Genomic DNA, 13037 nt, shown 5'->3' with positions numbered 1-13037 from the left:
AAAATCCAGCCTCCTGCCCTGTAATTTGCATGAGGTTCACATTACGCCAGAGTCACCTAGAGTTTTTAAGGTGTTTGTTCCTTCCCCATTTGCTGTCAGAAACTCTTGAAAGTTCACTGTATTGATTGCTGGAGCACTTGGCTTTTCCCCCTACCAACCAGCGCAACGTAACGGAGATGTGGATGTTAAACGTGTTCCAGCATTCAAATGGAATTTAAACAACAACCCTTCAGGTCAGCCAATTAGTAGTCAGCTGCAAATGCTTATGGGCTGAGATAATATGGAGAAAGGCCCCATGCTGTCAAGCAGATTTACTTTAAAATTCTACATCTCTTTCCAGCATCATTCAGGAACAGAAAAAAATCTCCCTCGATGCTGTAAGAAATGTTGCTTTTCTCCCCCCCCCCTTCTGTTTTTTTTCACACAAGGGAGGGAAGATCCCAATCAGATGGACAGCCCCAGAAGCCATCGCCTTCCGCAAATTCACCTCGGCCAGCGACGTCTGGAGCTATGGGATAGTGATGTGGGAAGTAGTGTCTTATGGAGAGAGGCCCTACTGGGAGATGACCAATCAAGATGTAAGTACTTGCCAAAGCCACTGTATGACAAGTCTCTTGCTATCGGAGACAGAACTGGCACAGTGTTTTCAGTCTGAAAGTGACAGCTGCTTTTAAAAAGCCCAGTGAAATGATTTTGCTTTCCCCCTGAAATTTCTTTTATTGAATGTCCTTTTATGCAGCGGCTCAAAACAAGCTTTGCAGAAAGAGAAGTAAGTCTGCATGGAGTAAAGACTGTCTCCCTTGGCAGACTGCTGTAGTGCCACTGATGTGGTTATTATCAGAGTCCATCAGTATTATGTTTAAAGATGAAGGTCTGCCAAAGGATGCCTATTGATAAATGACATAATTTCAGCTACATTTACAAACTTGTCCAGTCAACTATAGCAAAAGCCCTTTGGTCTTCATTTTTATTTCATTTAAAATTTAGTGGGAATGTATCAGTGTTTATTATAAAAATTAAAAAATCAGTAAAAATCAGTATGAAAAATTAACTTCACAGTTTTCTGGCTAAATATTGAGGTTAATCTTGGGGGACAGGAGGAGAGGAAAAAAGCAACAAATAGATAAAAGTAAGAGTATTTCAAATAAAAGCAGTGTAAGCTGTGGTTTATTTCATGAACTGTACATGAATAGTACATATACATGGGTATGCATATGTATTTTATATTACTTTGCCTTACTTTAGCAGCCAGCTCACATTTACACTTAGACTAATTTATTAGTAACATAAACACATCCACCTAATGTCATGGATTGGATTTTCTTAACATAATCCATATTTCCATATACTTGAATGGTCCGAAATTTGGGTGAAAAATCAGTAAAAACTTGCTATTTTTTGTAAAACCTGGGGAATTTTCAGTAAAAATCAGCAAAAACTGAAAACAAAGTTACCTAAGTATAGCTTAATTTTCGAGATCCGTCTGTATTAGTGAGTGCTTGCTTCCTTGAGAGAAAGGGAGGTGATGCGGTGTAATGGATAGGACTCTTAACCTAGATCCTCTTCCTGCCTCTGCCATTAACCATGAGCATGACATTTCATCGCTCTTTCCCCTCCGACCCTTTGTCTTGTCTGCTTTGAAGAGCTTGAAGTCTAAGGCCTGGGCTACACTAGCGGGGGGGGGAGGGGGGTTCGAGCTAAGGTACGCAACTTCAGCTACGTTATTTGTGTAGCTGAAGTCAAAGTATCTTAGTTAGACTTACCTGGGCATCCTCACGGCGACGAGTCAACCGCCACGGCTCCCCCATCGACTCCGCTTACTCTTCCTGCTAAGGTGGAGTACAGGTGTCGATCCAGGGATCGATTTATCGCGTCTAGATGAGACGCGATAAATCGATCCATGATACATCGAACACTACCCACCGATCCGGCGGGTAGTATAGATGTACCCTAAATAAGGATGATCTCTCATCGTACGTAGACAATGCCTAGCACAATGGGGCCATACACTCTAGGGCTATATGTGCCTACATGCTCAGGGTTTAGCTGATCGCCATATTTGGGGTCGGAAGGAATTTTCCTTCAGGGCAGATTGGCAGAGGCCCTGGGGGGGTTTCACCTTCCTCTGCAGTGTGGGGCACGGGTCACTTGCTGGAGGATTCTCTGCACCTTGAAGTCTTTAATCCACGATTTGAGGACTTTAATAGCTCAGACATAGGTCAAGGGTTTGTTACAGGAGTGGGTGGGTGAGATTCTATGGCCTGCGTTGTGCAGGAGGTCAGACTAGAAGATCATGATGGTCCCTTCTGACCTTAAAGTCTATGATTCTATGAGTCTACTTAGATTGTAAGGTCTTTGGAGCAGGCCCTGTCTTTGTGTTCTGTTTGTACAGCACCTAGCACAGAAGGGTCCTGGACCATGGCTGGGTTCCTAGGTGCTAGGGTAATACAAATAAGTAATAATAATGGAACAGAGGCTTGGGCCCATGAGGTGCTGAGCGCCTACTGAGAATGCTCAGTATCCTGCAAGGTTGTGCTTTAAATCAATGTACCATCAGATTGGCACATTTTAGTCACTGCAGAACATATGCCAGCTGTAGCACCATCATTTTATCCCTGTGGTGAGAGAGAGGAGTAACACTAAAGCAAACCAAATGTTTCGGTTAAATGCTGCAAACTCAAGTCCTGTCGTTTTCAGGGAGTTCAAAGAAACGTCCGGGGATATCAATCCAAGGGACCAGTCCAACCGCTGTTTAAGTCAAGGAAACTTGAATGAATGGGAGTTGCATCAGGCCCAAGATGGTTACCTTGTTTCACTTTTACTGCAGTAGCTTGCCTGTATAATAGAGCTTTTTTTTATTCTAAAGTAACTCAAACCACTCTGCAAACTTGGGGCCAGAGTCAGGGCCCCTGCCTCCGTCAGGGTGAAACCACCCATGTGCAGAGAGCCAGAACAAGGCCTACCTGTCACATCAGTCCCACTGTGAGCAGGTGTATGTATCTCTCTGGCAGCTGGAAGCATGTGTGCTGTAGTGTCACTAAGAACAGCAGGCTTCCACAGGCCGGTCAAAACACAAGGTGCTACCAGGGACTAAGAAGTCTTAAACAAAATTTGTCCTTTCGCCCCATTGCTGCTGGGGTTCAAGCCAGACCCTCCACCCCTGGAGTGAAGAGTTTTCCCTCCCCACCTTCGGGTGGCACAGCTGAGGCGTTGAGGGACCCCTTCCCTCCCTGTATCCCAGGTTCCAGCTCCAGCCTCTATACAGAGGAGCGGCTCTCCACTCCATAGCTACTTACCACCCTGGCTTTCCCACAGACCCTTTTCCCTAGCTCCCTTTCCGCTGGGATCCCAGCAACAGGACTTCTCTTGTCCTGGTTGCCTTCACACTCAGCAGCCCACAGACAACAGCAGCACCTGCTCCCCTCAGCACACAGAGGGATGTATGTAGCCTGCTGCTCCCAGAAGCCCTTGCTTGCTCCCCGCCGGATGCCTTAACTCAGGTTAAAATAACAGGAGTACTTGTGGCACCTTAGAGAAAACAAACTCAGGTTGTGCACTGCCTCCGTTGAGGCATCTGACTGGGAGTGAGCAAGGGCTTCCGGGAGAAGCATGACAATCTCTGTGCTCTGTGGGGAGCAGCTGCACGGGAATGAATTCAGTGTGCAGGTCAGACAGTGGGTGAGGCCCTCAGGTAATGCAAAGCAGCATAGCTTTATTGACTTCCCTGGTGCTATGCAGATATAACACCCAGGAATAGATCCAGCCCACAGTGAATGGAGGGGGCAGTGTAGTATTCAGTGAAGATTAAAAAATAATGTAATAAAATATAGTATGGTACAATTAATCAATGTGATGGATAGATAGAATATCAATTTAATTTTCATCGGGGAAATAAATGATTTTATATCGTGAAGTGACAGCAGCAATTTTGCTGTGTGTGCTGCTGTCCTCTTCGGCCTTAGTAAGTTGTTTAAAAATAAGTTGGTGCATCCTGCCTCACTCTCCGCACACACTCCAGCCTGCACGTTGAACCAAGCAGGGGTTCTGCATAAGTAAAAGCAAGCGGTCAAGTGATTAATGACTGTAGGGTAATGCATAGACACTATGGGGCCTTTCATGACATTTGCATGCTTCACTTACCCTGACGTTCTCAAAAGTGCTCAGAACCCCCAAGCGGAGACAGATTTCCAAAGGGGCTCAGCTTCCATTTAGGTATGTAGCTAAAGGAGGGGACAGGTTTTCAAGATGGTTCAGCGCCCGTCATTATCCTCAAAGGGAGCTGCTTTGGAAAAGTTGGCCCCATTACTTAGGTGCCTAACTGAGAGCTGAGCTTTTGTGAAAATCTGGCCCTACATGACTCTCACTATAGGCATGATTGAGTAGTGACTGGTCACTAGAATACCAGACCAGTTCTCATAATTCTGCTGGTGAGCTGCTTTCTTATTGTCTCATGAGTTAGATGTTTGGCTTTTTTCTGACATATGATTTTCAGTCAATAGCAAATTCCCATTTCCTTGCATAGAGAGCGGAATGAATAGGATTCAAAGCTGGGACTGTATTACTTTTAAGGCCAGCATTGTAAGAAATGCCGGGTACCATCCTACCTCCAAGCCAGGATAATCACTGTAGGGGAGAGAGAAGCCTGGAAAACAAAATCCACAGAGTTCCCTTTGAATTCGGCCCTGGTCTGAATCCCATAGCCCAGGAAGAAGCTGCACTCCATTCATCCACAGATCCCCCAAGATACACATGGGTCCCAGGGGCTGCAGGAGGTATTCATTCCAATTCCCCTTGCCTACTCTTTGCTGCCTGGTTCCTACATATCCCTGGACAGTACCGAATGCAGGAGCTAGGCTTCAAAGGCAGTTCTAAAGGGGGCTTCACAATGTGGAAGAAAAATACAGGTCCTCTGGCTCTAGGAACTTCGTGAGATAGGTTGGGAAGACTCTAGCAGAGACCAGCAGGCATTTGATCACTGCCCCTTTCTACCTGCCCCACGTCTGCAGAGAGACTTCTGGGATGAAGGGAGCATGTCACATGGGCAAAACTCCCCTTCTCCATGGCGGCAACCTCTCCCCAACACACAGAGGGGAACAGGAGACCCAATGTTTAAAAGAAAGTGGTCTTGTCCTTTTGGCGTTAGCAATTACCTTGACCGTAAAAGTTCCTTTGGAGACTCCTGCTTCTCCCTTATTTTATCTAGCAACTCTTTCGCCATAAGCGACTGTGTGATCACCTGCCGCACGGAACAATCCTATCTGTCCTTCCTGCTCAGCGGTAACATCCAAGCAAAGAAGGAACCTCACAGTATCTTACCGTCACACATAGCAAAGAGGGCAGAGAAAGCATTCAGCCAGGCAGACAGTTGTGCTATTTTGCTGACTCAGAGCAACCATGCCCTTAAGTCTCTCCATCTCAGTTGCTACCTTACTTAAAGGAAGTTTACGATGAAGAACATAAGAATGGCCATACTGGGTCAGACCAAAGGTCCATCTAGCCCAGCATCCTGTCTTCCAACAGTAGCCAATGTCAGGTGCCCCAGAGGGAATGAACAGAACAGGTAACCATCAAGTGATCCATCCCCTGTCGCCCATTCCCAGCCTCTGGCAAACAGAGGCTAGGGACACCATTCCTGCCCATCCTAGCTAATAGCCATTGATGGACCTATCCTCCATCAACTTACCTAGTTCTTTTTTGAACCCTGTTATAATGTTGGCCTTCACACCTCTGGCAAGGAGTTCCACAGGTTGACTGTGCTTTGTGTGAAAAAATACTTCCTTTTGTTTGTTTTAAACCTGCTGCCTATTCATTTCATTTGGTAATCCCTAGATCTTGTGTTATGAGAAGGAGTAAATAACACTTCCTTATTTACTTTCTCCACACCAGTCATGATTGTATAGGCCTCTATCATATCCCCTCTTAGTCGTCCCTTAAAACACTACATACACCTACCAGGGGATTATCCCAATCTAATACACAAACTTTCTGCCATGCCCAATGCAGAGAATGCAGAAATTTGGTCCCAAGTTTGTCTCTTCTGCCATTGCAGTAAGCAGCTCTAACTGGCTTTAATACAAATGCACTGGGATGCCACAGGTGTTAGGTAAATGCCAAGCTATGAACTAGGATTCAATATGGAGTCAGCAAGATAACACTCCACCACCAGAGGAATCACTCTTGTGGATAGTGAACATTTCAGACATGGACATTTTCTAGAACCCTTTATAAAAAAAAAAAAAAAGGGAGAAAATTAATTTAGCTACATCCTGCTGGACATTGAATGAATTTCACAAATGCATCTTGGAAAAGAGGTGCATGAGCCTGGCTCTTCAAAACGTGCAGATTAGAGAATTAATAAGAGATTTAGCTCTTGAAATTAGCATTGGTTCCTGTCCAAGCTTTGCTTGGATTACCTCTGCGCCTATATTGCATATACTTGGCAACTGAATGGATCATAGTAAACAAACAAATTTAACTCAAGGGTGTTTCCCACTGTGGTATGTGACTGTTCCCAGAGTGTTTTCTGCCTCCTCTCGTCCATATACTCAACTCCCACCCCTGTTGGCCAAAGAGTCAGAGGTTGCTGACGTTGATGGTAGATGTTATGTGGTAAACCATGGTGCTCTGATTGCATGGATTTCAACTCGTGAAAGAGTTCCCATCATTCTTACTCGGTGTGTGACTTATAATTACAGCCAGTTAAAAAACATTGTTTGAAAATATAGTCAGTGGTTAGCAAAATTGTTCTCCTAATTGTAATTCAGTTTGTTTTTTTCCTTGTTAACAGCAGTCTATGGAGAATCAATATGGGCAGTCACTGTTATTCAGAAGGCTACAAATCAAGTGTTTAAATCAAAATTGGATGTCTTTCTAAAAAGCATGCTCTAGGTCAACCACAAGATGTGGACTTGATGCAGAAATTGTTGGGTGGAATTCTCTGGCCTGTGTTATGCAGGTTGTCAGACTAAATGATTGTGGTTGCTTCTGGCTTTAAAATTAGTGAAACCATTGGGTTAGATATATTACCTGTGTTAGCACAAGCCATCCCAGTTCATTCTCCACCAGGCAGCCCTGAGCCAACTGGCATTGCTCTGTAAATGGACTGCAATGATTACAGGGTGGCTTAGGGTCCTCAAGTCTTCCCCCAGCCCAAATGTTTGGCCCATCAAATCTTCTAAGGGTGCATGTGTTAGTGAACAAAATGGTGTGGTGCCCCCATATAGCGGTTGCTTCCAGAGCCTTGCTAGCTGCTGCTTCTTTCTCATACTGGATGCCTGAGAACATCGGCACGTGAAAAAAAAGATGCCGCAGCATCATGGCATCTTACAGTGTTTTGAGACCATTTACATTGTATTGCCAGAATGGACAACATCCTTTAAATTGAGTTTGCTTTATTGACGTTAGTGCCAGGAATATAAAATGTACCTAGCCTCACTCCAGATGTGGTTCAGATCTATTCTGTACTGGTTCCAGCTTGTCTGCTACACATCTTGTTACCATATTCTTTTTGGTGTATCTTGGAGGAGGATCCCTCTGTGTTATAAATACACATGCAGGTACAGTGCTTAGGCACTACATGATCCTTTGACCATGCCACATGGGATGATTTTATTCGATGCTTGCAAATTTGGTCTCAAGGAGAGACTAGAAACATGATGCAAAAAGCAGAGAATCTGGATAACAGAAGTAGGTCAGGCCTACTTATTGTGCTGTGAACAAAACCATTATCATAGAACAAGACCACTCGCTAATTCTGGCCTAAATGGGATAGAAGAACCACAGGCCTGCTCCAATGGCCATTGAAGTCAATGGGAGTCTTTCTATTGACATCAGAGGGCTTTGGATGGGGCTTCATTTGGGCTCAAAAGGTCTACTTGATGTAGACACTGGGGCTGGATTTTCAGAAGTGCTCAGTACCCAACAGCACCCAATGAAAATACAATGCACCATGTAATTTTGTTCACTAGGACGTGTCCTTAGAAGACTTGATAGCACCAAATTGTGGGCTGGTAGAAGCTTTGATGGCCTCATTCCCCTCCTGGGTCAGTGCTGCCAATGAAAGGGGCTATTCCAATTGGTGCAGGATTCCAACTAGGGCTGGCTGCAATACAAAAATTCCAATTCCTGAAAAAATTGAGGTTTCAGCATTTGTTTCTGTTCTGATGTGGACCAAATCCAAGACATTTCAATTTTTTTCATGAAATAAGAAAAGAGAGAGCCCCAGAATCCCAGTGGTTAGAGCAGCTGGAGTGTGGGAGAGCCATGTTCAAAGCCCTGGTCTGGATTAGTGAGAGCACGGTCCTGTAGCTGGATCTCTAACCAGGGCCGGTGCAAGGAAGTTTCGCGACCTAGGCAAAACTTCCACCTTGCGCCCCCCCCCAGCCCTTTGGCAGCTCCCCGCCCCCCCTCCCCTCCCCCCGCAGCAGCTCCCCACCCCCCTCAGCCCAGGGAGCCGTGTGGCAGCTCCCCACCCCAGTTCACCTCTGCTCCGCCTCCTCCCCGAGCACGCCGCCCCGCTCTAATTCTCCTCCCCTCCCTGGCTTGTGGCGCCAAACAGCTGATTGGCACAGCAAGCCTGGGAGGTGGGAGAAGTGGAGCGGCCGCTGCGCTGGGAGAGGGAGTCTGAGCCGCACGTGTCAGTGCGCCGCTGGCAGCCCAGCCCAGGAACACTGTAAAAAAAAAATTGGGGGCACCGCTTTTTGGCGCCCCCAAATCTTGGCGCCCTAGGCAACCACCTAGTTTGCTTTAATGGTAGCACCGGCCCTGTCTCTAACATCCAAGCAGAGTTCCCTAACCACCAGGCTGTTGGCTATTCTGAAAGTCTTTTCCCTTCTTTCTCTGGTTTTACCATTAATTCCATGCTGGATATGAGAAACCTTCCTGACAAAACTCATGTTGAAATCGATACCTTTCTGCAAAAAGTTTTGGTCTCGACAGCATTTTCCCATGAAAAATCATTTAGTTGAAAAGTTCCCAACCAGCTTTAGACAGGATTCCCTGGTGGAGGGTGATGTGAGATGACTTCTATCAGCAAACTCAGGTATTATAGCTGGCCTGCATTTTGTAACCTCCTTAATAATAATGATTGCCTGTAGTGGGTCTGCCTCAGGGCCGGCTCTGGCTTTTTTGCTGCCCCAGGCAAAAAAGCCTCCCGCCGCGCACCCCCCCCCCCCCCCCCCGCGGGGAGGGCGCCGAGCCTGGCCGCGGGCCCGCTCTCCCCGACCGGACGGAGCGCCGGGGGGAGGGCGGCGAGCCCGCCGCGGCTCCGCTGGCAGCCGGAGCGCCGGGAGGAGGGCGGAGAGCCCGGGCGGGGCTCCGCTCTCCCCGGTGGCCAGAGCGCCGGGGGGAGGGCGGCGAGCCCATCGCGGCTCCACTCTCCCCGGCGGCCAGAGCGCCAGGGGAGGGCGGAGAGCCCAGCCGGGGCTCCGCTCTCCCCGGCGGCCAGAGTGCCGGGAGGAGGGCGGCGAGCTCGGCCGGGGCTCCGCTCTCCCCGGCGGCCAGAGTGCCGGGAGGAGGGCGGAGAGCCCGCTGCGGCTCCGCTCTCCCCGGCGGCCAGAGCGCCGCAGGGAGGGCGGCGAGCCCAGTCGCGGCCCCACTCTCGGGCTGGAGCGCCGCGCCGCCCCCCTCCAGGTGCCGCCCCAAGCACATGCTTGGTGGGCTGGTGCCTGGAGCCGGCCCTGGTCTGCCTGACTGCCTTTACCACAGATGAACGCAATCTGGATTAAGATTACAAGAACAATTTTGCTAACTACTGACTCTATTTGAAAACAATGGTGTTAGATGGCTGTAATTATAAGTCATGCAGGGCGTTAAAATGACAGAGACTCTTTTGCAAGGTATTCTTTGAAATCCACGCAAGCAGAGCACCATGGTTTATCACATAACATTCACCATCAATGGCAGCAACCTCCGACCTCATTGAGTCAACAGGACTAGGAGCATAGAGTATGCAGGAAGGGATGTTAAGACTATCTTGGAATAGTCACATACCATATGTGCCTAAATAAAAGATGAACTCTTCTGAAAATCCAGTGATTGATTTAGATACCTAATTAGGAGCTGCTGGGTCTGATCTCTTTTAAAAATCTACCTTATAAATTTCAATTAATAAATGCACCAAAATGGTGAAAGTAAATTGTTTTGTAATCCGAATGGATTTGATTATTTTCTGTCTTCAATTTAAAACAAAAAAAAGGTCTGTTTTGCAGTCAGTGTGTGTTGTTCTCATGTCTTTTCACTCTAAAGGAAACAAGAAAGCACAAGTTTGTAACTGTTCTTTTAGATACAGAGCCATGGTATGAAAATATCATATTTTTCTACATTTGCATTTAAAATCAATGGATTTTAATCCTACTCTGCTTTTATTGGCCAGGTACCATCATGCAGGCATTTTCATTTCCTGGTAGAAATTTGTACACAATAACAAATGACTAGACCCCAACATTCTTGAATGATGTATGAGATGGCCATGCTGCCTCAGCCTTGAATCTATCTATCATTTAGCATTCAAAGTCTGGTTTGAAATAAAGGTGGACTTTTATTGTTGCAAAACAAATGTGTGGTCCAGCGCATGCCTTTAAATTAAAAAATATATATTTTCTTTTCCGAGAAATTGCTAAAAAGAGCATTTGCTGCTGTTCTCAGAATTCAAGAACAGATAAACATGATGGATTACAGATTCTCCACTGGTGTAAACTGGGGTAGGTCCATTGACTTCGACAAAGCTATTGCCTGCCTTCACTGGAATTCTGGCAACATATACCAGCTGAATCTCAGGCCTATAGATTTAAACGGAGCGGAGGATTTGGCCCATTGACTTCAGTGATTCTATGGCAATTTACATCAGCTGAGGATCTTCATCAAATTTCTTTCAGTTAATGGAAATTAATTTTTCAACCCCTCCTTTCCTGATTATTAAAGATTCCGGGGACAGGGACATGTTTGACAGAGATCTGTGTTGTGTTTTGGTAAGAAACAATGGATGAATTGATGGGCATGAAGCGTTTTAGTTAAAACAATTTGCATTTGGCACAAGAAAACAACCCACCCTCTTGTTTGGTCTCCCCTAGGTGATAAAAGCTGTGGAGGAGGGTTACCGTTTGCCAAGTCCCATGGACTGCCCGGCTGCTCTTTACCAGCTAATGCTCGACTGCTGGCAGAAAGATCGGAACAGCAGGCCCAAGTTTGACGAAATTGTCAGCATGTTGGACAAGCTCATCCGTAACCCGAGCAGCTTGAAGACACTGGTTAATGCATCGAGCAGGTATAAATCCAGGCCAGTTCCGTTTCTCCATGCATGATTCATGTCATAATGCCCTGGCATTGAAATAGCTCTGACTCTCTGATCTGTGCAGACCCTGGAGGATGTACCACAAGCTTCATTGTGTCCAGAATAGTTTTCCCAAATCATCTCTTTCTGTTTAAATGGGCAGATACATGAGCAATTCAATCACATTATAAACGCATCCACACTGAAATTATCATGACCTGTCTTGGAGAAGCTTGAGTTGCAGCTATGTTTATAGCTACAGAATGGAGTTACTTGTGTTTTACACCCAGGGAAAGGGAGGGCAGGATTTGGCCTGTAAAGTATATAAGAAACATCACTCAAATTATCTCTCTGTTGACTTTATCCTGGTAATGATTAGGAAAGAAATCCTTTAGGGCAAATTCTGGGGACTAGTAAAACCAGATGTATTCCTACCCTGATATAATCTACCACAATCATTCGGAAGTCCTTTAGTGTTTACCTCCATTTCTAACAGATTTTCAAACATTAACAAATCCATGTGGTTTCCAAAAAAAAGTGCACAATTTTATAAAATACATTAAGAGCCAGCATGCAATATTAGTATGAAACATGATAAATGCAAGCCTACAATTAAGGTTGACGTGGTAGGAAATAGAAGTATAAATATTTTGGTAAATTCCTGCCGGCCAGTCATCTCAGTTAACAATTTTACCACCATGGCAGAAGCCTGGGAAGAATAACTTTTTATTATGGGTGCATAGCATTTTTCCTCTGCAGCCTTATATTACTTACTTCTTAATTATACTGCTACACTGATTTACACCAGCTGAGGATTTGGCCCTGGCTTTATAAGAGTTGAATTTTCAGCATGAGGAGGATATTACACAAGTATTTATATTGACGAGACTAACTGTAGCAACAGTCTAGACATAAGCAACATGTTGGGAACGGTTCAGTTGGCACCATAGCCCAGATCCTAAAAGTTAGACACAGAACTCCAGGAGTTAGGTTTCTAAATACGTTTGAAGGTATGGACCTATGAGGCAACATTTGTTTATTGGGGTACATGTCATTTTTAAATACAAAGTAGGCATGATTCTTCAGGCTTCATTCCATGCATCATTAACTTTCTGAGGAAGCCATTGGAGAATGAATCTTATTAGCAATCAGTTGTAATGTCATTCCTAGCACATCTGCTTAAAAAAGGTTGATGGTAGCATAAAATGTGGAACTCTTCTCTTTCATTTTCAGTTTGGAATAATCATTTTGGGGCATGTTGTGTAGTGATTCATGCACTGTTCTATCAGAGTGTACTAGAGAAAGTAAAAATTGTCAGTAAACCATTTCTTCTAGGTACTAAGCACTTTGCTGATATGTTAATGCATTTACTGTTTCAAGCAATTCCTAATGTCTACTAATGTGAGTATTGCCAAAGAGAATGGTGTATCCGAACAGCCATTTTTTTGTGGTCAAGTTCCCTTTACCCATATCATTCTCTACCCATAACAGAACATTACTGAATCAACCCTTAGTTAAATGCAATGCAGAACTAAAGGATGTTTTCAAACATAACATATTCTGTATTAAAAATTTCCCATTCATACAAATACAAGAGGAAACAGTGACATTACAATGTGCGCACAGCAGTAGATACCTCATGGCATTAGTACTGAGAATCCACTTTTTTGTTCTGATTAAAGAAGGAAGTTTGAATCCCTTCTGTGTTTAAAATGTTATGTGAAAGCATTATGCTGTTGTTACTGGCAATATTTACATTTTATTGGAC

At 45.2% G+C, this 13037-nt stretch overlaps 1 protein-coding gene across 5 annotated transcripts in view; it reads left to right on the top strand.

Moving 5' to 3' along the window:
• The window catches only part of EPHA5 (EPH receptor A5), a 309701-nt gene that overhangs the window by 278981 nt on the left and 17683 nt on the right, over positions 1–13037 (top strand). For all 5 annotated transcript variants that reach the window (XM_065404779.1, XM_065404782.1, XM_065404780.1 and 2 more), the window contains 2 exons: positions 429–578; positions 11070–11263. In XM_065404779.1, the coding sequence (XP_065260851.1) occupies positions 429–578; positions 11070–11263 (344 nt within the window). The remainder of the gene's footprint in view (positions 1–428; positions 579–11069; positions 11264–13037) is intronic.

Source organism: Emys orbicularis, chromosome 5 (assembly GCF_028017835.1).
Source record: "Emys orbicularis isolate rEmyOrb1 chromosome 5, rEmyOrb1.hap1, whole genome shotgun sequence".
Lineage (NCBI taxonomy): Eukaryota > Metazoa > Chordata > Testudines > Emydidae > Emys > Emys orbicularis.
Note: the sequence above shows the minus strand (reverse complement) of the source record. Positions and strands in the feature narration are given on the sequence as shown.